Below are 14,951 nucleotides of genomic sequence, written 5' to 3' on the forward strand. Positions count from 1 at the left end.
ATTATAAGCAAAAGCTAAGTTGATGATGCCATTATCACAGCGACTTGCTGCAGGGTGCAGGGACCGCGAATGCTTTTGAAACTTTAATTTCTGATGCTACAATTACTCTCACGCTCATTCTGGGGAAAGCACACTGCTTTCACTGACGTTTAGTATTGTGGAAGGAAAACACTAACTTTTCCTTGAAAAGTGTCTTTCCCTTTTCTCCACTACACTTTGTTGATATTTTCCAAACCGAACAGTTGTATCTGATTTCTTGACTTGATTTATGCCTGTTTTCATTTTTGCTGTCTTTGTAATGCACTTTGATATGTGCTCCTTTTTATTCTTTTCAATGGCCAGCACTCAACATTTGAAGGATAATTTCAGAATCCTTTGTAATAATCAAGAAAAAAGGCTGATGCATTAATGTGTTCCCATTCAATAGCTGAAGGTAGCTAAATATCCTTGTTGCAATGCGGTTTGTTTTCCATGTGCAGGTTTTAATCTGTGTTTTCATTTAAATGGATCAAATTAAATGTAAAGTACAGTCTTTCGCCATTTGATTAGCAAATCTGTAGTTCACAAAGGATTCAAGGCAAAACATGTCCACACTAAATCTGCACAAAGGTGCTACGACCTCTGAGTGTGTGTGTCTCTGAGAGTGTACATGTTTGTTTGACAGGTGCGGACGGTGAGGACAGATGAAGCGCGGGGCCTGCTGTGGCTGTTGGAGGAGGAGGCTCTGCAGCACGGGGGGTCAGAGGAAACCCTGTTGGGACGTCTCTTCAGCTACTATGGGCCTGCTGAGGGCGAAAGTAAAGGCAAGGACAGGACAAACACACACACACACACACACACACACACACACACACACACACACACACACACACACACACACACACACACACACACACACACACACACACACACACACACACACACACACACACTTCATTGACTGGAAAAACTGAAACGTTGACTTTAATTTTAAATGTATTATGTAAACACATGTCACATTATTGCTTTAAACTAACCTAATACAGTTGTGTGAAATCTGTTGACACAATACATTTAATCAAAGTCAACGTTTCAGTTTTTTCAGTGTATCTGTGTGTTCAGTTTTTCTACTATTTATTCACCCTAAATTCCTTTCACCCACAAGCACACACACATGCTGTATGCATACATAAACTCAAAGCTAACACAACACATGGCAGGCATTCTACTCGACTGTATTTAAAGGAAAGGACTGCAATCCTTTGAAATCTTTTCAAGGGTATAAATGAATCCATTTACTCGTTAAAATGTCTAAAAACTGCCCGACCTATGTTGTATATTTTGGTGAGTTTAGCACTCACATAAATCCCTGATGTTTTCAAACCCACTTAATCAAATGAAGGTAAGAGTGTTTTTCATTTTGGTCGCCTTGAGTTAACGTTAATGGAAGCCAAAAAGTGTCAAAAGAAAAAAACCTCTTTATGCAGTGTTTGTTTTGGAGAGAGCTCTGCAGATAATTTGGCACCCGGTAAAAATCTTGTGAATGATGAAGGAATTCTAACTGGTTAGAAATCGACTGCAAAAATATGCATGATGTTGCTTAACCATTAACACAAAGAAACATACTTGGTATGAACTTTCATCACTGTCAATCATTTGTGGAGCAGGATCATAATTTTCTGTCTTTCACAGTATTTGCCGATTCTTGCCACAGGTTTTATTCAGAAAGAGATATTTCATCATGTATTATTAACAATGTTTGAGCAGCTGTAAAGGCTCCCTGTTTTATGTCAAAGTACATCGGTTGTATAGAATAAATACATGTTGATAGAATAAATGTACTCAAGCACTATGACCAGTATTGTGCAGTGGATGAGTCATAGAAATGTTCTGTGTATGTAACTGTTACTTGCCAAGGTTATAGATTACTTATAGAACTCAATAGATCTGCATCGGAAATGTATAAAGGAGGTTTGAACTGTAGTTTATCCACACATATGTCTTAAATAGTCCGTCACATAACCAAACTAGGTTGAGGACAGAGTATTTTATCATCTCATTATCAGTCAAGTTTATGTAGGTTTGTGGCAGTGCATATAAGACAAACCCAGGCAAGATGAAGCTTTGATTAACCCTTCACACTTTTCTAAAGTCATGAAGGAGGCTGTTCAACGTATCTGACAATTCCTTTTCCATTTCCATCAGGTCACACTTTCCTCTTGAAGAGTGAAAAGGATCATCATTTCCTGCTTGGCCACAGTCACGGGACCGACTGGGTGGAGTACGATGCCTGCGGGTGGCTGAACTACGCCAAGCTGAATCCTGCATCTACCAATGCTACAAGCCTGCTGCAGGACTCCCAGAAGTAAGAAGGATTTATCCAACATAAGTATTATTGGAGGACATTTAAAAAAAAAAACAACTTTAGACTAAAGTTGTGTATCTCTTACAGGAAGATCATCAGCTCGTTGTTCATGAGCCGAACTGCCGGAGCCACCGTTCTGTCCGGTTCTGTCGCTGGCCTTGAAGGCGTTTCCCAACTTTCCTTGCGCCGGGCCACTAGCATGAGGAAGAGCTTCACCACGGGGGTTGCTGCTATCAAGAAGAAATCCTTATGTATCCAGATAAAGCTTCAAGTGGTGAGAGGAGGGGATGGAACCAACTAGTCAGACTCTGTTTTTATGTTTTGGGGCAAAACATTACGTGTCGGTATTGCAAACAACACAGAGGGGCAAACTGAAAAGAAATGTATTGAATTGCACATTATTCGCACCACTTATCTGCCAAGTCTCAAGGACTAATTCATCAAATAAATGAGAGAGGAAAGGAAGAAATGTAAGCGAAAGATTAGTGAATATTTTATTTTATTATTTGCTTATATAATAGCAAAGCAGCAACCCTGAAAAAAATTAAGCCAACAAGTGCCAAAAATGCATTACGTGATAGGCCAGGGTGCGAGACATATCTAATTGGGTGACCAATCACAATTATAAATACAACTATGGAACCTTAAAATGAGCATAATAGGGCCCCTTTAACACTTCAGCACTCAAAGTTAGGCTTTACAACAGCGTTTACCAAACCTTGTTATAAATGCCCACACTCTCATTACGTTCTCTGATGGTCTTGCAATAGTATTTAAGAGAAGCAGGGAAGTAAAAGTAAAAGGGAAACGTCTGAATGCCTCTTCTACAGTTTCACCGTGCAACAGCATTCATGGCTTTCAATAAATGTTATTAAAATTGCCTCATTGTATTCAAACGGCAACCTTCCCACCTCCCTGGTAATGAAGTTAACCGGAACATTTTCTCATCAAGAATTATACTTCTTGTCCCAGCACCCGCCCGAGTTTGGGCACGCTCTTTACAAATTGAGATGATAAAAATGTAATGTTTTATTATCTCTCTTCGTTATAGAGTAACTAAAGTGCTTGACAAGAGCATCGTTCAGAATTACTATGCTAGATATAACCTGCATGCGGGTATTAAAACTTGCTAAAGGTAATATTTTAAGAGGTGCACGTCAGGACCAGTATGCTTTACATTTGGTTGCTTCGAGTAAAAACAACTTATTACATGTGGATACAACTTAGAATGCGTCAGCCTACCACAATCCCTAACCCTGCTCTGTGTTTTCCAGGATGCTCTCCTTGACATGGTGCGCAGGTCCAGGATTCACTTCGTTCACTGCATATTGCCCAAGGCAGATGCCCTGAAGGCCCTGAGTGGATCCTTGTTCAAAGCAGGGGAATGTGAGGCTCAAGGGGAGGCTGGAGATCCCGGCTTAATGCAGCTAGATGTAGCCTTGCTCCGTGCTCAGCTGCGTGGCTCCAAGGTTCTGGATGCTCTCCGGATCTACAGGCAAGGTGAGGCGGCAGCCAAACTCAACTACTAAGCACAGGCATAGAAATGCACAGTGAAGTAAGAAGTACTCAGAGTTTCTGCTCAAGTCAAAGTAGCAATGCTACTTTAATAAGTAAAAGTGCATCAAAATATACTTAAAGTACCAAAAGTAAAAGTACTTGTCCATTACAGAATAATGGATCATATTTATTACATTTCTGGAATATGACTGTTGGTACACTATTGTGTTTATCACAGATGGTGAAAGTAACTATGCTATGCAATACTCTATTAACAGCAAAGGTACAGTATTCCTAATCTTAAGGGCCTCCTATAATGCAAAATGCACTTTTGGCTGTCTTTTTGACATAAATATGTGTCCCCGGTGTGTAAGGAGACTCACAAAGTGTCAGAAAACACAACCCTCTCTCTTTTCCTCCTTACCCACATCTCTAAAAACGGGGGTACAAACGAGCTGATCCAGATTTTCTGCCGATATGACGTCATATCAGAAATGTGGGCTGGATTTACATTAAACTCCTGGCAACGTCCCGCACACGTGACACGTCCCGACATACTGTCCCCTATATAGAGTCAACGAGCTGAATCCCTTCCGCAGCGCGTCTGTGTATGTGTACAGAAGGTCTGCAGGAGAGACTTGGAGTTGTTGTATATATAATACATATAATGTCTCTGTTCTAGTGGTAAACACTGAGAAATGTTTCAGAAATAATGCTTGATATGTTTTGGAACATAATATGGCGTTTAATCGCGGCAGCATTTAGCTGAGTTTCTCCGTTAGAAACCTCTCTCTTCAGACAGAAGCCGTGTCCCAATTAACAGCCGCATCCTTCGGAGGCTGCATTCGTAGACCGCTTGCGTCACTTCCCCCGAGAGAAGGCTATCCCAATTAAAAAAAAAGACAATACTCCTCCGAATGCGGCCCACTACTCCCGGATTTTGGAGGATACATCTGATGTATCCTCCGCGGTGTACCATATCGCAGGATGCAATGCGCACTTGTGACAAGTGTCGTTTATTCAAATGAAATAGCGGTCAGGTCTCTGCAGCAGCAGGGGGGATTTAAAAGCAGCAGCAAGTGGAGGAATCACTACTGAACGTGAATAAAAATAAACAACTTGATAAACACACTTCTGCTGATATTTCTTTTAATGCTCGTGATGGTAAATGACATGATGGATTTCCTCTGTGTTAGTGAAGGAAGTTCTCATAATAGAAGTCATGAAGAGAGGATGGAAATATTCTTACCTGTACTTTGAGACTAGATGAAAAAGTTAAAAAATGGAATAATAATTGTTAAATACATTTTTATTTCATTTACTCAGGTTTGAACAATTATTTACAACATGAAGTACATAACAGTGGAATAATTGGTTATCTCTAGGTCATTAAACAGTCTTAAATTCTGTTTTAATTATATTAATAGGTTTAGGGGAAGAAGGAGAATATAAACAGTTTTAAACCACAGCTAGCTAATAGCATTAGAAAACTAATATTGTTAAGAATCAATCTATACAAGATCCTTTTGTGGATTAGTTAAAGAAGCATATTTGTATTTTAACAGTAAGATTAAGACTTGTTTTAAATAGGAAATTATATGATTAAATGACATCAGCTACATCATTTACTTGTTAACTATCTAACGTTACTGGAGGCCAAAGAAACAGCTTCATCTTTATAGCCTACTAATTATTTCGGCAGTAATCTCCAATAAATGGTTCAACTAAAAAAGTAAAAGTAAAGTTTCTGGATCCTCTTCAGCTGAGTTTGGGTGTTAGGTAATTTGAGGCTATGAGGCTTCTGGAGCGCAACAGAACAACTCGTATCACGTGACGTAAACAGGAGGTGCTCCGTAAACTACACCGTCTCATTTCCTAGGCCGCTCGGTCCAGCCTACCCGATCTACGTCGACTGGGTCTTCCGTCGACCGTGTAGTCTGGGTCCTCCGAAGCATGCGGCCGTTGAATTGAGACACGGCTGGAGAGCTGAATGTGCTCCAAAGGGGCGTGGCCAGCTTCAGGTCAGCTCAAATTTAGAGCGACAGTCACAGAATCAGCACTTCAGGAACAGGGCTGAAATAGAGGGGTATGAGGCATGCTACAATTAGTGATCTGTTTGGTATTTTGAGCAAAACACTTCACAGACAAGTTTTGTATAGATATTGCCCTACAATATATGGTTCAAATATAGCATGATAGGAGAACTTTAAAACAAAAAAGAAAACAAAAGAAAGAAACAAAAGTACCAAGACGTGTAATGGGCCATATGTAATACATTACTGGAATATATTGATGCGTTGTTGTGGTCATCACAGCATGTAAATGTGGAGCTGATTTTAATTATTTTATGTATTGCTGCTGGGAATTTCATCCAATTTATGATTTGTTTAGCTAGAAATCAGAATAGGTTAAGTAACTCAAATGTGAAATAAGGATAGTTGAGTAAAATATTGGCTAAATGAAGTTGAGGGAAAATATTGAGTAGAATATTGTTAGGGTAATGGTTTTATGTCATGTAAAGTATGGGGTTAGAGTACAAGTACAATATTGACTTCCAAATTGTAGTGGAGTTGAAGTATCGAGTAGCATGAAATCAGGGTTAGGGTTTAATGGAATGTAAACTACTAGTTCTTCTAAATTGTGCTTATGTACAGTACTTTATTACATTCCACTACTGGAAATACAGACTTTCCAACATTTCAACAGTCTAACGTTGTTATTCTGCTCCGACCTTCACAGGTTACCCCGATCACATGGTGTTCTCCGAGTTTCGCCGGCGCTTTGATGTGCTGGCACCGCACCTCACCAAGAAGCTCGGGAGGAATTACATCGTTAAGGATGAGAGGAGAGTGAGTCAATCAGCGGGAGTACAGCTCCGCCAGTGGCCAAGCGCAGGGAAGATTAATGTTGTGAAGAGGCAGCTTCATTACATCTGCCCCTGATTTGTCAGCAGCCAACTGACAGAGAAATACACCCTCATTCATCAGAGCCATTGTAGTGATCTAATCAACTTAACCTTATCGGGATCGGGCCTGTTAAGGAGGCAGATCGGTAGTGTGGCTCGCAAAGTGCTTACTGCGTTCAAAGCTACAAAATACCATTCAAGTAGACGTACTTATCATCTTTCACAATCTGGGCATTGGACCCTAGCTGCCAAGGTTTTACCCAATTTTTCAACAACCTCTGTAAACTTTATAAACCTTTTAAAAGACATTTATTCGTAGAAGATCCATCAATTAGAGCGTTGTGTTCATTGGTCCTCTCCAAGAGAAGCAGAGTTAAAGTGGAATGGGGGGAAAAATAAAAATTCCAAAGTTTGTTTCTTAGGAGAAATAAGAAAGAGTGAGTGAAAGAATGGGGTCGGAGGGGGGTAAAAAAGCTATTTTTCCCCTGTGCCCATGTTTTGTGGCGGAGTTTCTGTGGAAACACTGGCGAACAAAAGCCCCTCAGTGCTAGTGGCAAGCCTCTCCTGGTGTAATCTAGATCGGCTGGAGGATCAAGTAGAGAGGGGAGGCTGAGACAACAATACACCTACAGTAAACAGTCCGGTGCAGGGGCAGGGAGAGACTCCGGGCTGGCTGATAGTTTACCTCTGTATCGGCAATATGTGTGTTCAAAGCCGCAGGACCACCAGAGGGGTCTCGAGGAATATTCCAGGGAACAGGGGATTATTGTAGGACAAGTTGTAATTAGTAGTTGGGAGTTTCTAAGAACCCAAACTTTTCCCTGTGCTTACTTTCAAAACTAAATCCAGCCGGGAATGGAAGAAGAAAAACGAAGATGGGGGGGCTGCACTGTACCATTAGTTCAGCATGGCAACTTAGGGGAACTGTGGACCACTGAAGTGTTGCAGCGTCAGTAGAGGTTCCCCCTGGATCCAGCAGCTGAAAGACTAAATGTGTGTGTGTGTGCCTTTACCCAGGCTGTGGAGGAGCTGCTGGAGTCCTTGGATTTGGAGAAGAGCAGCTACCACATGGGTCTCAGTAGGGTAAGTAATGCCAACAAATCTCAAATAAATACGCAGCTTTAAGGTGATTGAGGAAACCTTTCGCTGTAAATCACTGCCAGTTTCAATCTTCCGAAAGCTTCCAGCACAGAGCTGCAGAACTAGGATTCTTTTTATCCTTGTTTTTTTTTTAACTTTCTGTCTGGGAGGAGCGTGTCTTGCTTTACACCTGTCGGTCTTTGAGGTTGTTTGTCATCCTTTTTTTTTTGGAGAGTTTCCAATCCTTGTCACTCTTCCGAGAGGCACTGCTCTGCCCTGTGCTACTACCGTGATTCTCTTTCTTCTCAGGTCATTAGAGCAAATTCTCCCATCTGATGGCCCTCTTTGTTTTCCCCCCGCTGTAAAGTAATCACAGTTAACACTGCCTGACACACTGAGCTATAATCCTATCAGCCGGAAAGTGGCCATCAGCCCTGGAAAAAGGAAATCAAAGGAAATAATAATGTAGAAAAGAGTGGAACTAGTGCTCCGAGATAAGTGCTTCACTTTTTGAAAAAAACACATGCCACAAAAAACGTTTCTGGAGCCAGCTTCACATGGTGCTCATCACTCTGGAGTGGGAAATGGGCTCAGGAGTGGACAAGCGCAGCTGAAATTTTACAAAGCATTCCAGCGGCGTCCTAGCAACCTGTCTCACTTGCATGCCAATTACAGCAGGTCCATGTAATCTATAACTGCAGTAGATTCAGGGCTTTTGACAGGATCTGCCATAAGACGCAGGCATGAGTAATACAGAAATAGCATTTGAAGAAAGTGTTGAATGCAATCATTCTTCTCCCTGCTGCTTTAACAAGTGGACAGACCTGGCACAAACTTTTATCTACATTTGACTTTTAACACTTCATTTTGCACTTTTTTTCATCCATTTGATCCGTTTATTGCAATTATATCACAGCATAATGCCTTTATTTTTGGCTCATACTGCTGAAGTGAACTACATACTGTAGATGCGCAAAGTATTGTGGTCCAAATGAACACATCTTTTTAACTTTGTTAATGTGTTTACTCCATAATGAAAGATGGAAAATGGCCTACACATGAAACTTGTGCTTCTCTTATATTGTAATTCTTAAATATACATGTAAACAAACATATATTACACAGTGGTATTTGTGTGTTAATAAGCCCAACTTTTAAATAATTCAGTCGATTAAAGTTGAAAACATTTTCCAACAAATCTGAATTGATAAGGCTGTTTTTTCTCTTAAAGCATATTCAAGTTTTCAAGAACAGTCTCAAAAACGTCCAAAATAATTACTTTTTCTTCACTGTAATGCAGCGTTAAAAACCAGGAAAAAAACTACACTTAATAAATGGCATAAATGTAAGACGATAGGTATATCACGATACATGTAACTCCCATCCCTTATAATATTGCGTTATTATTTATATCACTCTATAATTACGTTTAAAAACAATCTACGAATTAACATTCATAATTACACATTATAAAACATGTTATAATGGGTTATAAGGTCAAGTATTATAAAATTGCTGTTCACTCACACGTTTTATAATTCCTTTTGTTTTAATCTTTGTTTTTACGATGCATTATGAGCATCACAGAAAGGGCTATGAGACAGATTCACCGGTGTCATTAAATGCATCACTCCTCCCTGCTGGTTCGCCGCTCCATCATTTCCTGCTTTGTTAGCAACTCACATTCGGTTTTGTTTATTTATAACGCACTGGGATTTGTGTGGAGAAACCTTGGATGGAGACAGTCCTTCATCCATCCATTTTAATAGCTGGCTGCCATCATAGTATCTGAGATGCATTCACAGTGCCTAATCCCTCCCAGGTACAGACAGGCCGTGACGTGATCTGCTTTATATTGGCTGTTTACCTTTGTTTTACCTTTGGCCCAGATTAGAAACAGACAAGGCAGATTGTCCCAGATAATAACTTAATCACAGCCCTCTCACTTAGATAACACTCACTTGTCCATGGATTACACTGCGTCTTATTGATTTACTGCTTCTGTGCACTTATTTATTTTTCTCACTGTTTATGTTTTGCTCCTGTGCCTCACACTAAAGCTTCTAAATCCAATTTCCCCGTGGCTTATAAAAGCATTAGCAGCACATGATCTCTCAATAATTGTATCCTTGGCTAATAAGTTAATTTGATTGTATTTTTTTCCCCCCATTCTAGCTGTTCTTCAGAGCCGGCACCTTGGCTAAACTGGAGGAACAACGGGACGAGCAGACTAAGCGTAATCTGACACTGTTCCAAGCTTCCTGCAGGGGATACCTGGCACGGCAAGCATTCAAGAAGAGAAAGGTAGGTGTGATGGGATTCTTTTTTAGAGCATCGACTGAACAAGGGAGCTGGAGACCAGTAGGAAATCTGACAAACTGAAGGTGTATTCAAACTATTCAGAGAAATGACAATGACAATGCATCCTCTCACACTCTCTGGGTCTGAATATTTTACCGGTTTTTAAGCTGGCAAAAAAAGATCTGCCTATAGTCAAAACAGGAACAACAGAACCGCCACCTAAAGATTAGGATGGTGTCACATCTGTTACTGTGTGCCCGGTGTGACGTACAGTAGCACTGTCCTCTGACTTACTTCAATTATTCCAAAGGCAGTATTCTTGTATCAACATGTATATAAAATCCACTCTTTGAATGCATTTCTTTATTTATATAGTAAGAGATAGAAATGATATCAAAATGTGGGCTGGCTTTATATTGAACTCCTGGCAACATCGGCTTTATATTGAACTCCTGGCAACATCCCGCTCACGTGACACGTCCCAACCTATCGTTCGCAATATACAGTCACAAGCTGAATCCCCTCCGAAGCAGCTCTGTGTCTGTGTGTTCAGCAGGATGTCTGCAGGAGGGACTTAGAGGTGTTGTATATAATACATACAATGTCACTGTTCTAGTGGTAAACACTGAGAAGTGTGTCAGAAATAATGCTTGATATGGTTTGGAACATCATTTGGGGTTTAATCACGGCAGCGTTTAGCTGAATTTTTCCATTAGAAACTTCTCTCTTCACAGAGAGCTGCATGCGCTCCAAAGGGGCGTGGCCAGCTTCAGGTCCGCTTAAAGCGACAGTCACAGAATCAGCACTTCAGCAACAGGGCTGAAATAGAGGGGTATGAGACATGGCTACAATGGCTGATCTGTTTGGTATTTTAAGCAAAAAACTTCACAGACAAGTTTTGTATAGATATTGCCCTACAATATATTGTTCAAATATAGCATGATAGGAGAACTTTAAAACATTTAAGTTTAAGTTGCAGAAAACACCAAGAATATATAACCTATGAACCCTCTAGAAAAAGAAGGCCCACCCTTTAGTAATCTGGCTCGGTACTGAATTTGATTTTTTTTCATCCTGTTGCCATTGATTACATACAAATGTGTTGCCAGATAGGAAAGGGTTGTTTTTTTTTTTTTAAAGTTTGATTAATTGCTAGATATCACAAGTAGTGTCTGACGATGGTTGACATCCTGTAAGACCTTCAGAACGTTAGCATGTGCCATATTTAACTTACTGTCCCTCTGCCTTTCTCTTTCTATATATATGGCTCTTCCCCTACTGGAATAACCAGTCCTCGTCTATGTGATTTTCTCCATCCAAAAGTCAAAATCATTAAACAATTACAAATTCACAATGTTTTTATCGAACCAAATATTGTGCTACAATCCATATTTGTGGGCTTTGAGCCTGTGAAAAACATCATTTCTACAGAGGTTAAAAAACAATTTGGCTGCACACAAAGGGAGGCACGCACCTGTATTGACAGACATTTGATGCTTCAATCTAAATCCTCAATAGAAGCTTTATAATTGACCCATTTATTGATCTGGGGCAGAGTATATACACCAGATTTGTTCTTAGTTCACACACAGAAGGGGGAGCTAGCTTAAAATCACAGATGACGCCTCTTATTTAAATTAAACTAGGGTGTATGACATTAATTCATTCCACAGCTCCTTTATATCAACATCTGAAGAAAGGACAGAAAATCAAATGTCACTTCAGTATGAAGCACGAAGTTAGAAAAATAAATGTGATTCTTGCAAAAGCGAGCAAAATACCTATCAAGGTCCATTTGGCCGCTTAGCTCTTTATTTCTTGTCTTTTATTAATAAAGTAAATGAAGAATGTGAGCCCCGGAGGCCTTGTTGCCTAAGAGTCCAGCAGGAATTGAGTTGTTCAGAGCTAATTTCAGCCCCTGTTTGCTCTGCTCTTTGGGTAAATCTAACCCGCTTTACGGTAAATCCTCAACTAATTATAAATGTGTTCTCTAAATCTATTGCCTTTACCCCCCCTTGCCTCTTGTTCTGTAATCCATCCAATCAGCACTCCCCTGGGGTGATATTTGATAGTGACACGTCCATTTCTGTTGCATTTTATCACACTGCTCCCTTTAAAATGCAGCCTTATCAAACATACTGCTGACTCACACGGCCATCTGCTCCACCCATCTTCCATTTTTCTCCCAGCATGTGATGGGTCCATCTCTCTGGACCTCATACATGTCCTGTTGTGATGTATGGAGCCCCGCGGTCCTTCTCCCTCCCTGTGATTACTATTTAAGTGAATGTGCCGCTTCAGCTGGCTAGTGATGAAGCAGCAGAAACAGAATCAACATTGCGGCTCTCCATCCAGCATGACACGCCGTTAGTGAGTAGATATCTTGTATATGATACCAGGAAAACTATTACATTGTCATCTTTGCAATAACATAAATCAATATGACCTTTTTTTATTACTGTTCTTCCATTTATCTTTGGTTTTTAGAATAAAAGGCTGGTTCAATCAAAAGAGGGCGATGCGTTTTCTTTTTTGGGTTCAAATGTCATCGTTCTCACTATGAAGCAGGCTAAGAGCTCGGTCCTTCATAATCCGAGAAAAACTTCAAGTATATCAACTGAGAGGAACCATTCAAAATTGCTAGGCAACTGTGCAATTACAGAAGTCATTAGCAAAGAGGCAATTTTTCTCTCTGCCCCGATGTGACCCCCTGTCTCCTGCAAATGCATCTATCTTAGAAATATTCAACGTTATTATCTATTTTATCTTGTAATCGTATTCCACTTAAACTCAACAAAGGGCGAGGAAAGATGTAACACACAATTATGAATGTGATTGGAACCGACCATAGATAGATGCAAGTCGTGGCTAAAGGTGGATCCAGAAACGCTTATTTAATCTCTGCACATGATTGCGCTTCACATTTTTTATTTTCATATGCAGTTTTAATCAAATAAAACTGCATTGAATCCAATGGAAAATAAGTAATTGTCCATGGAAGGGCACTAAAACGTGTATGGAAAAGAACTCACACATGTCTCACAACTACAAATTTCAAATTAAAAGCCCCAGTTCTAATACTTCAAAACAAAAGTATGAATACAAATATATTTTAATGGAAATTCACATCATATTTTGTGCCTGTTTTTACACTTTTTTAAAAAAACATTTCTACAGGCTTTTCTTTGTGCGGCTATCAGGTTTGCTACAGCGATAGTGTTCCAATAGAAAGGTATTTTGCTGGGACATAATTGCAATGAACAGATCAAAAAGATGAAAAAATAACTACATCCTGATGCCGATTTGTAAAAAGTCTGAAACACTTGTCGGTGTTTTTTCTGGGCTAACATTGTGCTAAAATTGGCACTGAAGTTATTGTTTACACACATAGATATTTACTTTCTGTGGCGCTAAAACACACATTTGCTCTCCTCAAATTCACATACTGTTTCTTTGCATTGACATTACATTTATTTATACGAAAAAACATGAATAATACTGTATAACGTGTTATTTCAGATTCAGAATACTTTATTATCCATTAAATTTAAATATAATTATTACTTTTGCACTGGCAAATAAGAATAAAATAACACTAACCATACGCAGTACGACATACAGACATAAGAGGAAAACAGCATCTTAAAGTGACTCAGTGACAGTCTTAATAAAGTGCACAGTGGTTTGTGCTTTACTGGCTTTTGTTCTTCAAACTTGAAATTTCTTGTTGTGTAAATCAGACTTTCAAATCATTTCTACACATAAGCCAAACGAACTCATCACGATATCAGAGGGTGACAGATCACTAGTTTAAAAATGTGGATAATAAAAATATGTTGTAAAACATACGGTCCGAGTGGTGAAGGTAAACAGCAGTTAAATCCTTCAGTCTTTACAATGATGGGATCATTTGACATATCATATATAGTAACTTAGTTATGACTTACTTACTTGGAGGTTAGGTCTGCAGGGTCTGAATTAGTCAGATTGAGACATGAAAATGTGTGCTCTAAAGAAAGAGATGCAGGGCCAAGTCTAGTTGGCGTTCCCCTTTTTTCTTCTTCTGTTCCAACAACAACAACAATTGGCTAGACGTATTACTATTCAACTGTTACATGTGTGTGTATTATCTCTACTTGCAATGAAAGGCTTTTTTTCCCCTCTGAATCTCATTCTGTTTATATTATTCTTGATTCAATTAGCGCACACCAGAGTAATAAAACAGACACAGGGCTGTGGAGTGATTTCCATCTCTCCTTCTCATCGTGATTTACAGCGTGCTGCTGTTTAATCGTAGCGTAATCATCGAATAATAACATCCACTTGCGCTTTTGCTGTTACCCTATTATCCCTTTGTGAATATTGATAGGACTCCATTGCCTCTTGCACTGTTTAAAGTATCCAGTGGTTGCAGGAACAGTAGATTATACTTTGCCTCAGGAGCAGTGCTTATGAGTTCTGGTGAAGACTGTTAGACACATGCTGCTTGATGTATACGGATGTGACATAAAGTCACAAGTTCCCTTGATTGATGTTCCCTGGCATGTTAACCTTGTGAAGCTGTGCCAAACCCATGTGACATTAAATGACAAAACCATATCATTTTTTTCCCCGCCTTCAACTGTCTCCTCAAGGGGACAGCCTGACATTTTAAAAGTCTGTATTTTGCCTCAGCAGGAACCCACCACATTGGGAGTTTTGTCCTTCAGGTTACCTACAAATGTTTTTTTCTGAGACATTTGCATTGACATCAGTGTAAAGGAGCATGTAAGCTAGCTTTAGACTAGTAATACTACATATACTGTATTTTCCCTTCATTGTAAC

General features: G+C 39.7%; 1 protein-coding gene across 1 annotated transcript in view; it reads left to right on the forward strand.

The window, feature by feature from the left end:
- The window catches only part of LOC134872617 (unconventional myosin-XVIIIa-like), a 93,206-nt gene that overhangs the window by 42,569 nt on the left and 35,686 nt on the right, over nucleotides 1-14,951 (forward strand). The window contains exons 19-25 of the mRNA XM_063895995.1: nucleotides 665-803; nucleotides 2,185-2,344; nucleotides 2,432-2,618; nucleotides 3,619-3,844; nucleotides 6,581-6,690; nucleotides 7,764-7,829; nucleotides 10,002-10,130. Coding sequence (XP_063752065.1) covers nucleotides 665-803; nucleotides 2,185-2,344; nucleotides 2,432-2,618; nucleotides 3,619-3,844; nucleotides 6,581-6,690; nucleotides 7,764-7,829; nucleotides 10,002-10,130 — 1,017 coding nt within the window. The remainder of the gene's footprint in view (nucleotides 1-664; nucleotides 804-2,184; nucleotides 2,345-2,431; nucleotides 2,619-3,618; nucleotides 3,845-6,580; nucleotides 6,691-7,763; nucleotides 7,830-10,001; nucleotides 10,131-14,951) is intronic.

The sequence above is a fragment of the Eleginops maclovinus genome, chromosome 11 (genome assembly GCF_036324505.1).
Source record: "Eleginops maclovinus isolate JMC-PN-2008 ecotype Puerto Natales chromosome 11, JC_Emac_rtc_rv5, whole genome shotgun sequence".
NCBI lineage: Eukaryota > Metazoa > Chordata > Actinopteri > Perciformes > Eleginopidae > Eleginops > Eleginops maclovinus.